Source organism: Gossypium hirsutum, chromosome A08 (assembly GCF_007990345.1).
Source record: "Gossypium hirsutum isolate 1008001.06 chromosome A08, Gossypium_hirsutum_v2.1, whole genome shotgun sequence".
NCBI classification, from domain to species: domain Eukaryota; kingdom Viridiplantae; phylum Streptophyta; class Magnoliopsida; order Malvales; family Malvaceae; genus Gossypium; species Gossypium hirsutum.
In genome coordinates this window covers 12,380,578-12,392,875 of record NC_053431.1, presented here as the reverse complement: position 1 = coordinate 12,392,875, position 12,298 = coordinate 12,380,578, and the positions used below count along the sequence as shown (strand labels likewise).

Genomic DNA, 12,298 nt, shown 5'->3' with positions numbered 1-12,298 from the left:
CTATCTGAGTACTGCTTCACTGTTTCTTCTTCCTTCATCTTCAAATTCTCGAAATCCCTTCTCAAGTTTAACAGCTGTTGTTGCCTTGTTCTCTCAGTGCCTTGAAACTCCTCCTTAAGCTTATCCCAGGCCTGTTTTGGAGTCTCACAGGCCATGATTCTGGTGAAGATGACATCTGACACACAGTTCTGGATGCAGGACATGGCTTTGTGCCTTTTGGTCCTCTCATCAGCATGTTGCCTAATCTGAGCTACTGTGGGATTAGCCCTCAGTGGTGCTGGCTCAGTATCTGTGTTGACAACTTCCCACAGATCGAAGGCCTGTAGGTAAGTCTTCATCTTGACCAGCCATATATGAAAGCCTTCTCCATTGAAGACTGGTGGGGCTGCTGGTGAAAATCCTGAAGAAGCCATCAAGTTCCTTGTTTTGAAGCAACAGGTCCACTAAGACAAGAGCTCTCGATACCAATTGTTGGTGCAAGAGGCAGCAACAAGCTATTTCTAGTCTTGCTTGAGTAGTAAGCCTCGAGCCTTGGTGAAGAAGCAAGCTCGGAAGCAGAAAACAGAAAGATGAAACTAGCAAGTGAAAAACAGAAAAGAGAGAGAGGAAGATTGAATGAAAATGAGCTGATATCTTTCATTAACACATCAACAAGGCATTAAGCCATTACATATATCAGTCAACTAGTAAATCAAACAAGTAATCACCTAATCAACTACCTAACTCCACTAATTTGCATTGAAACTTACAAGATTAGCTTGTACAACTTGCATTGCTGACTTTTCAGTCAATCAATATCAAAACATTTACCTACTTAGTTCAACATGAACTAGATTACAAAACAATCAAAATGGAACTAAAAACAGCAAATAGATTGGCAGCTTCAAACTTCAGTTGCTGCACACCATGGCACCACTACTTGCTGCGATTCCAGGAGCATGACCACCTTTGCATGTCGTGCATGGCCACCTTTGCATGGGAACTAAACTTAACAACCCCCCCTCCCACTTGCATTATCCCTGTTTCGCGGTGTATATTAACTACTCTTCTAATTTTCCAACATTTTGCTCGTGTATATCATTTACGCAAATGTACGTACGTATGTATGTATGTATGTATGTTAAACTATCCGATAAGGAAGATGCTGCTACACGTTGGCCTCTCACCACTGAAACCAATCACATCCACATCGTAATCAAGCACGTTCATTGCCCAACTTTATTTTAACTATGACAAGGATTTGTCCCATACTGTTAGCGTATAACTTTATATGTATTGATAATAAAACTCAAACATTAACACTTCGTTAAGGATCTTAAAATTTAAATTTTAACACATAATTAAATTTGTTGACCGTCATCAGGAGCAAATACAAGGGACAGGCAGGCCCAAAGTCGAAAAAATGAAAATTTGTTTCAATGTTTTTATAAATAATAAAATTAAAATTTTATATATTAAAAATAAAAAAATAGCTTTTAAAAATAATAATAGCTAAAAAATTTATAATTCAATTCCATCACTCTAAAATTACATCACGTAACATATGGACTGACTTATTTTGATTAACTTTAATATATTTATTTCATAAAAGATGTAATATATTTATCAACATTTAAAACCCAAGAGTTGCATGTAAGTTGTGATTGTAAACCGTTTGGACTGAAGTTAAGATTCCAAATATAAGTTATTGGAGGAATTAAAATCTTATCATTTTCCTCAATGGTGTCCAAGAAAAATTTCCCTACGAAAGCGATGAGCAAAAATTATAGAGGAAGTCCCCCATCATTAATGGATCAACAGTCATATATTTTATAAATATTGATAAGTAACTGAGGTAGGAAAATAAACCAAAAATAGGAGCTGCAGCATAGGAGAAAAGGGAGTGTAGCACGTGACATGGTCTGGTCCAATAACGATAATAACTACCATAAGCATATTTTAGGAAATCCATGGTACGGTAATCTCTTACTTTTTGATATACATAACTCCTGAAAATTAGAAATTAGTAATAATAATTATTATGATAAAGGTAAAAGAAAAAGGAGGGAAATTAGGGGATCCAATCATAGTAATTATTGTCTCTGGGGTTGAGAGAAACCTTCCAACTTTTAGCTTTCAAGTTGTCACCCCACCAACAATGGCTGCCAATTAAGCAACACTTTGTGCCTACGCCCACTTTCTTTGCATCGGCTTGGCCTAGCCAATTTCCTTGTCTCAATTTCAGCCCCAGTACTCCCACTATTTCCTTCCATAACTTCACCTCCCTCATAATGGTTTCTTCTTTGAATTCACCTTCTAACGCTTGATCATTTTCACCATCTTCATCATCTTCATCATCATCTTCTTTTTCTACAAGGTCCTCTCGGACTTCCTCTTCGCCGCCTTCGCTGTGGAAACCATCGGTGACATCCTTGAAAAGTGAAAGCCTAAGCCTGCCTTCACTTCGTTCTGCATGGAAGTAGGTATGGCAAGGAGGGATAGTAACGGCTTGAAGAACCAAACGGCCACCCTCTCGGTGAGACTTGACTTGGACGCCATTGGAACCGGTAATGGATGTTAATGGAGGTGGGAAGGTGTTGATACGACTCGTTTTTCGTTTCAATGAACTTTCCCTTGGTTTGGAATTCGATGGATTGTAAACCCCGGTTTGTAATGAAAGCAAGGAAATGTCGCTAACATCACTTCCAGTTTCACTACCTAATCTCTCGGTGCACATTTCAAGGCTTTTTTCACTTAGGATAGAAGCTGAATGCTTTACCAGAGGATGCACGTATACATTGTCATTTTGGGTAGAATATTCATTGGCGTTGGAGAGGAAGTGGAGGAAACTCCAGCCCCCCATCTCCATATTTTGATTGCCTATGAGCTTGGCGTCTTTTTCCTCGTTAGTAGGAGCAATGGAGGCAGGGGAATTTGATTTAGGTGGAGCCAGTTTCAGACTCAAAAAACGTGGTTCCACCACCCTTACCTCCAGGCATGATTGCAACCCTTGACTCACACTTGACGACATTTTTTATTGTTGGAAAAGGTACAGAGATAACAAGGGAGAAACAGGGGAGCTTAAATGAAACTCCTCAACTCTTTTGGAGTTTTCTGAAATCAAATGGGGGTGGGGGGAGATGGGGATTGAAATGAAAGAGATAGCTTTCTTTTTATATTCTGATGAGATAGAGAAAGAGGCAAGGAACAAAGCAATGAAGATGAATGAAAAGTGAAAGCATTGGGGATAATTTTATACTAGGAGAATTCAGAGACAGAGGAAAAGTCTTAACCTTTTAAGCCCACTAAATCTTTTACAATCTTTTTACTCTACCACACATTTAGGATTAAAAATACGGGAAAAAGTACACAAAGCGACTATATTAAAAATAGGATTGTATTTTATCTTTTATATTTAAAAATAGATAAATTAGTATTTATATATTATATTAAAGAATAAATTAGTACTTTTTATTAAAAATTTCATTCATTTATTTTTGTTAAAAATTGATATGACATTAAAAAGTTGTATGTAAATGAAGACCGCTATTTGAGAGTTTTTTTGTCGAGAGAAGGAGGTGAAATTTGTTCATATTTATCGTAAAGATAATAGTGGCAGATAGCATGGCATTGTTGGCTTTCAACAGTCAACTTGGTTTGTATGTTTTCTCGAATCCCTGATGGTGTTTTGCAAAAATTACAGGATGATTGTTTAGAAGTTGCATTCTAACGTTTGATGTAATTCAGATTTATTCTCGTATTAACAAAAAAAATGGCATGGTTAACAAAATAACTAAACAGTCATATGTGACATGCTATGTGTACCTCATGTTGATGTATAGTGACCAATTTTTAACCGTAGAAATGAATGAATTTTTAATAAAATGATCAATTTACTTTTTAATTTAATATATCGAAATACAATTTGACTCTCAAAGGTAAGATTTCCATAAAATTTTTTCCTTAAAAATAGACAACAAAGTTAATAGTTGAAGACAGCTACTCCAAACCCAAATTCCTATTTTATCTTTAAAATTTTAGTTTATCAAAAGAAACATAAAGTTATTATGAGATGTAAGTTTTGTTTAGCTATTAAAAGAAACCCAACCAGAGCAACCACAGAGAAAAGAATCGACCCATTGCTATTGTTTCTTCTAGCTTTTGCCTATATGTTTTACAATTATGCCATTCACTTTCAATTCTTTGCTCTATAATGACAAGCATTTGCATTCACCCTTAGTTCACCATTGCAAGTGATGCATTCAACCATTTAAGAATAGAAGAAATGATGCATATATATATATATATATATATATTAAAATTTAAAATTTTTTATACTCCCAAAATAATTTTCTTGCTTTACCTTTAGGCTTATGTTACATCCTCGATCAGTAAAGAATAATTATGTAATAAATATATTTATTAAAAATTTATATATAAATAAAATGATTTATTAGTTGAAAGGTTAAAGTTGAAGTTTTGAATTCATTATTCAAATATCAACATTTTTAAATTTTTATTAATTTATAAAAAAATGGAAAAACAAAAAAAAAATCCTAATTTTTAATAATCACTTTGCTTTTTCATTTCTAACCTTTATAATAGACAAATATAATATATTATTTGTTAACTAAATGCTCCAAAAAAAACAGTAAGGACCGGTTTGTTTGCACAAAAATATACAAGCAAAAAAAAATTAGGGTTCATACCAAATGATATTTAAAAATCCTTAGTATAAAGGCCAAAAAAGTTGTTTCCTACTAACAAGTATGTTGGTTTTTTAGTGTTTAGGAAAAGTTTCCTTATTTACATAAATTGTCCCCCCAATTTTCCAATGGAAACATATATCATAAAGAGGACAATAATGGTGAATGGATGACACTTACACTTGTCTTTCTTCTTACTTCATAAGTTAGGTATCTTGCAAAAACTTGAACACAGAGGAGGCTTGTATTAATTGCATGTTAACCTTGATAGTAAGATTAGAATATCCTTTTCCTTCTTTTGTTTCTTGAAACATTCAACGGTGGAGATTTTAGATTACTCTTATAGTACTTCTCTTTTTCTTTTTGTTTTTTTTATTAAGCTGTCAAGTTTTTAGTCACAATTATTGGACAAACCTTACTACCAAAATAGGCTATTAATTATTTCCATCCCATAATTATTTCATACTTGCAAAGTTTTGGTTTTGATAATTGAATTTTATTGATTGGTATTGATATTATTGTCAGTGTAGGAGGATATGAATTTGAGTGCACTAAAACGCATTATCTTTCTATTTAAGGATTAAGAAGGTATTATGAGTAGTTTTAGACATTGTATCAAAGAGAATAAATATGATGAAAACCTATTACAATATTAATGTTCAAAAAGAAAATTTTGAAATTGGGTTTTTTATACAATGACTATTTGAACTTAAATTATTTTTTAGGAAGATGAATACTTGATTAATAGGTCACAATTTAGGTTCTTTTTTTCCCTTTAATATTTCAAATCTCACTCTTTTGACTTTAAAAGTACATTCCAACTAGAGTATAAATCAAGTTTATTGTAATTGTGAACACAATACAGTTGTTATATCATAAAAGAACTAAGATTTAAAATAACTATCATAATTGTCTATTGAGTATTAATTCAATAAACATTGTTATTATGACAACAACAAAATGTATATGAGTTCAAGTGCGCTTAAACTTTAAAAAACTTATGAATAAAAATAATCATTATATGAAAAAAAAATAACTATCACAATTATTTCAAGTTCTAAGAACTACTCTCTAACGAGGCAAGAACTAATAATGTGTTAGTAATTAATAATGGGAAAGCATGCAAAATTAATAATTAACCACTGAAAAATTTAATCTATAATCCATCCTTTAAAAAATGTAATTTGGCATAATAATTTATTTGGCTCTTCAACTTTATAAAAAAGTTCATTTTATTTCTTAATTTAATTTTTCATCATTTTTAATCTTTGAATTTGTATTTTTTTGTCAAATCATCTCAAAATGGATGAAAAAGTTAATGTTTGTTAACTTTGCTAATGTTGCATACACGTAGATGACGTGTCAGTATTTTTTTTTTGAAAATTTAAAAATTCAAAAAAATTATAAAAAGTATTTTTTTAAAAAAAATTATTAAAATTTATAAAAATAAAAAAATATTTTTGATATTTTTTTAGTTTTAAAAAATTAATTAAATGCTAACATGTCATTTAGTCATATATAATACTTAAAATAATAGTGGCGTGGGTTCAATCCCTTCCTTTAGTACGTGATTTGTATTTTCTTTCTTTCTTTTGTGATCTTATCCAACAACTTAAAATGAATAAGAGAATTGTATCAAATAGAATGTTTCTCCAAAATTTATATGTATAAACATAAAAAGTATATATGTTACAAAATTCTACTCCTAATAAATATTAGAGTCCTAAAGTACATTATAATAAAATACTTATAACAATTACTAATTTATGGTTGACTATTCAATACACTAGTAGCAAAATTTTTAGATTGAGTTGAAAAAGTAATGTGTGTGTATTTTTTTTTTATATATTTATTTGTTTTGATTATATCATATAAGCCCATGTCACAATTTCAACCATACTTATCTATGCAATAATATTAGAATTGATGAGTTAATATATTTTAAATATATTCAATAATTCAAATAAGAAATATTATTTTACATTAAGTATTGAAATTAAAAGTATAATATTTAAAAATTAATTAAATATTAAACGTGTAAAATCACATGCAACATATGTAACATTAGAAACTAGTAAATATAAAATAATTTTCTTTTATTTATTACTTTAACTTGATTTTAATTTTTAATTAATCATGATTAGTGGATACTTTAAGAATGTTTATTTAATCCTTATTTAAGTGGTGGATTTCTACTTCCAAATTAATCATTACAAGCATGGCATTTGAACCAACATAAATGTTAAAATTAGCTCCATGTTTGAGTTAAGCATTTCTTTTTCACGGTGCTTTAAAAGTCTGTTTGAGAGAAGCGGCCACAAAACGGCGCAACATGTAATAATATTTTTAAAAAAGGACAAATTTTGTATTTGTTTTGTTTCAATTTCTAAAATTATCCATATCGACATAGAAGTCATAATTTTTTTTGACGGAATTAAATTATATATTTTATGATACTAAAAATATAATTTTGTCATTTTAATAGCCTATATCTTTATAATTTTTAGAGGATTAAGTCAATTTTTTATCATGTTGGGGGGCAAAATGTAATTTTACCATTACTAATTTAAACTTCTATAAATTATAAAGGCCTAAATGGAAAATTTTCCATTTTAGGGGAGCCGGGGCCCTTGCTAGCCCCCTAGGTCTGCTCCTATTCGACCCTGGAATAAGAATATAACGCACTTTAGCTCACTTTAGCGCACTCGAACCTATATCTTCTTGAACTGACAACAATATTGATACCGACTGAGTAAAGATTTAGGTATTCCAACAAATCTTATATTTGAATCTCAATATTTTATCCACCTCTCTTCATTTCTTATTGGAAAAGAAAAAAACTATGATTTCTTATTGTGATATAAGTTGTGCCTATATAATAAATTACAATTCAAATATGCATTATTTTTATTTTCAACACCTTTAAAATCGTTATGTTATAAAAGTAGTATTAAGTGAGAATCGTGCATAACGGATTCCTCAGTAAAGTAAAATAAGTAAAATAAATTATAAAAGAGAATGTTGATGGATTCCAAAGAAAGTTGAATTAAGTATGTTGTGATATATTATTCTAAGATAGGGACTAAATTATAAAAGTATGAAAAGTTTTGTGACTCAAGTGTAAATAATCAAAATTTTTGGGGCAAGGTATAAATATGGGAAAGTTGAAAGACTAAAAGTGAAAATAACCCCAAAAGTTCTTGTGACACAAAATTAGTAAGTGGGGACCAAATTGAATAAGTGGAGAAAGATAAGGGAATAAATCACAATTTTATTGAAAATGAAGTGATTCAAGGATGGAATTGTAGAGAACATTGAAGGGCAAAATGGTCATTTCTTAATTTGGATAATTATCAATTATTGAGTTGTAGTAATTAAAGATTATTGGTGTAGAAACTTTATTAGTTAAAATATTTTATTATTATTTTACTATTATTTTATTTTTATATTTATTAATGATTAAGTAAAAGATGGAAAGAAAAGAATTCTTTGCATCTTTCTTTCAAGTTCATGCCATCATCATCCATGGAGAAAATGAGTTTTGTTTTCTTTGCGATTTGGTCTTTTCCTTGAAATTAAGAGAGAAATTCTTGAAATTCCATTAAAATTTTTAGTAAAATCAATCCTCCAACAATCTAGTGAACTTAGATTTTAATAAGGAAGATTGAATGCTCATGTTTGAGGAGATAGAAAATCAAGCTACAGCTTAAAAGCAAAAGAACAAGGTATGAATATTAAGGTTTCATAATGTTTTCAAGTTTAATTTTGTTAGAAAGATATAGAAATGATGTTAAAGTAAAAATTTCTCATGGAAAGCTTTATGTTCTTGACATGATATTGAAGAGAGAGATAAAGGAAGCAATTCAAGTGGCAAGGAAAAGAGAAAAACAAGTGATTAAAGGTTGAAGAGAGGTAAGTACCCTTGAATTCTCTTGTCTCCGAAAGATTAAAATGTAAACTTTGTGAAAGTTGTGATAAATTAGTAAAATAAAGTATAAAACAATTTGATATGTAAAATATTATATTTTAAAAGAAGGGTTAATTGAAGTGAAATATGGTAAAGAAATAGACATAAAGTGATCTTGAAGTGAGTTTATACTAAATCGTGAACTTTATAAAATTTATAATTGAAATAAGAAAAGTGAATAGAATATAAATTAGACATGTGAAATAAGATATTATGATGAATTAATGGATTAAAGTGCTATGTGATAGTGAATATTGAATTTCGTGGTAAAATGGATTAAATTGAAAAGTACGTAAAAGTTTTACGTGTTATTATTTTATAAGTGAAAATGATGTAGAGAACAAGAAATATAAGGTTTATTGTGAATTAAGAATTTACTAAATAAAGTTTCGTGATTATTGTAAATGAAATTACAATTATTTTTTAAATCATGGGAAAATGAGGACTAAATTGAAGAAGTGAAAAAGTGTAGCTAAATTATGAAAATCGTGAAATAAATACTAGTATGAATAAAAAGTGTAGCTAAATTATGAAAATCGTGAAATAAATACTAGTATGAATAAAATTTGTGGTTAGTCATAGAATGGAAGTGTAAAGAAAATACTCTTGAAAAATTTAATGTTCGAAATTATATGTTCATGTAATATTAAATAGTAAACTAGAATGAAAAAAATGTGAAAGTATATTGAAATCATGAAAATCGTGAAATAAAGTAGTCGTGATTAATTACTGTGAATTAAGTGATATTCGATTGCCCATGTATACTAGCGTTGAATTTCATGGATATAATTGGCATGCTATAGGAGCTCGAGCATTCCTATGTTATTCATGATATTCTTGATATCGCACTTCGATGCCTCATGTTCTATTATGTACCTTAGTGCTTGTGTTTCCAACATATTTGTGTTTCTTGTATCATGATATGTTCCATGTATCCATCTGGTTCAAATGTGGCTATCATGGACTAAAAAGTCATGGTAAGTGATTTCTGATAAAAGTTTTGTTCTTGTTAATCTGTGAAATGACAAAATTAGTGAATCAAAGTATTAGTTAATTTTATAAATATGGAATAATCTATTGATTATTAATATATATTCATGAATTGTAATAGTAATAATGTTTATGGTAAATAAAAATCAAAGAAATTGTAATATATGAATTCATGGGTACTTACTAAGCTTTCACAAGCTTAACACGTTATTTTTCAACATGTAGGTGAAAGATCAGATTGAAGTTCTCATTCGAATTAGTGACCTCGACAAATCTCATCTAATCATTAAGGCTTGGGAGAAAAGGGGTATGAAATAAATCCTATGGTATATATGATGACATGTACATAGGTGAATTAATGAAGTAAGAAAGAAAGTGTCTAGTTGTTCTAATATTTGAGTTTAATATGTTTTGAACGGTAAATATGAAGTATTACATAGTTTATGAGCTTTGATTATTGTTTGGAATGATTGTAGACAATTTGGTATGAGTTGGAGTTGTTTGAAAACTAAATTTTCAAGTTCCCTATCCCAGGTCTCGAGACATACGAAACGTGTCTCAAGACACAAGAACTTTGAAGCTAAAAAGCTACAGTATCAAGGTCATGTCTCAAGACATATTGGACTTTGTTTCGAGAAATAAGCCTCTTTGTCTCGAGACATACACTCATTTGTCTCAAGACAATACAACTTCAAAGCTAAAGTCCTATAGTAAAATGAAACAGTCTCTAGACATTCAAACCCTTGTCTCGAGACATATTGACCTAGAACTAAAAAAGTTTAGTTGGGCCAAAGGATACCTTAAACGAGTTTAGAATGGAATTAAACTTTATTGTTAGTCTAGTTAAGTTCTAAAAAGAATAATGTAACCTTGATAAGAGCCCAAATCATAAGTATTTGATATAGAAAGAATGTTCAATGCTAAATGTAACATTCATTACTCGAGTTTCTTGAGTAAACGGTGTTACATTATTGATCGACGATTTTTCATTTTGTATTTATTCATGTTTATCATTATCTTATAAATAACAAAAAAAAGTATAATTTTATCTATAACAAAAAAGAAACTTACCTCTATCACATAAGGTCCAAATTTCGATTTTTATATTTGTAAACCTTGTTCCCCTTCCCTTCCACAACTGTAATGTAACTACTTGTATTAAAAAAAAACACATAAAGAGAAGCAACAACCTTGAAGAGTTTCATTTGAAGTATGATTCCTGAAGAGTTTTTATTCCTATCTCAACAACAAGCTTTTAAAGAATCCTAATTCAAGCATTAGACTTGGAATTGAAAATAGACTTTTTACCGTACCCCGGTGTACGTGCATCGAGGTTGTAAAAACAATGCAAATTAAATATATATAAATGTGGTATACTCCAAGTGAACAAGTTAGATTGTAATATAATTTAATTTACAACGAAATTTGACAGTATTCTGAGGATCTTATCCAAGGGAGGTATGACTAAAACTAAATTAAATAGTAATCAAGAACACACAAAACTAAGTCTAAATAGCTACTACCCTAATTACTATAGTACGACGAAGCCTGAATTCAGAGTATATGAACTAAATATTACTAAAAGGATCTAATTGCCAAAATACTAAAGTTGGCAGATAAATTATCAAGAATGACAAACAATAGTTGATCAATTTACATGGTTGTAATTAACCTAGACTTAGTGATTTTTACCAATTAATTATTAATTGACCAAATTAATACCTTTCGGCCTATAATTCTATCAATTAATCAATTTAGTCCATTTACCTTTCAACCTGATGGATCTAAATGAGAAAATTTGAATTGGTTCTGAGTAAAATCTCCTTTCAGTCTCATCTACCTAAACAACTACATAGAGTCGTCAATTTTAGAGTTTAAGTTCATTCAATTTAATCCAATTAATCAGTTTCAAACCCCAAGTTAGATTAACTACGCTTATTTCAATTAACCAACCTCTCTAAGAATTTAGTTATGACCCATTCTAATTATCCCAAACCCACTTAATTTGCAAAGCATTAATGAAATTAATGATAAGAAAGAATAAGGTTTAGAAAAGCTCAATATTCCGAAGACTTCTAATGATGGAGATCAACTTGGGCGGCGACAAAGATTCTTGTAATAAAAGTGTTTGATCATTTATGACTGGTAACTCCGTCATAAACAAAAGTGAGAAAACTTAAATAAAGAAAACTAAAAAATGAAATTGAGAAAAACTGAATTTTAATAGAAACAAAAACTGAAACAAAAATGTTTAAAGAAAATCCTACAAACTATCTACTAAGCTATTAGAAATTGTAACGAGCCTCCTTGAATTGTGTTTTTCAATTAACATTTATAGAACTAATTTTCTTTTACCTAATTGGGTCAACTCTACCCTGATTTACAAGTTAAAGTTGATTGCGGACAGAAACACCCTTTCAAATTTTAACTTTGTCAAGCATCAATGTCGCGACATTATAGGTCCAACATTGTGACTTGGCAGGCAATTTACTCGAATTTTTGGATATGGGCTTAGTTATCGTGACTTTGCTACAACCTTGGGATCGACTTCCATCTTTGGCTACTGTCGAGAAAGTCGGGACTTTGCTTGTTAATGTCGTGACTTTATATCATTCATGTCACGACCTTGGCCACAGTCTACTAGCCTTATCGATGT

The 12,298-nt window shown here is 30.1% G+C and overlaps 1 protein-coding gene across 1 annotated transcript; it reads right to left on the bottom strand.

The window, feature by feature from the left end:
* Positions 1-2,050: 2,050 nt before the first annotated feature.
* LOC121204994 (protein FANTASTIC FOUR 2) lies at positions 2,051-3,010 on the bottom strand. The gene has a single exon (XM_041075921.1). It carries the CDS (start codon positions 3,008-3,010, stop codon positions 2,051-2,053), a length of 960 nt encoding a protein of 319 aa, XP_040931855.1.
* Between the last annotated feature and the right edge of the window lie 9,288 nt (positions 3,011-12,298).

Bases quoted from the DNA above. Each gene is read 5' to 3' on its own strand.
- LOC121204994 (XM_041075921.1), bottom strand. From the start codon at position 3,010: ATGTCGTCAAGTGTGAGTCAAGGGTTGCAATCATGCCTGGAGGTAAGG.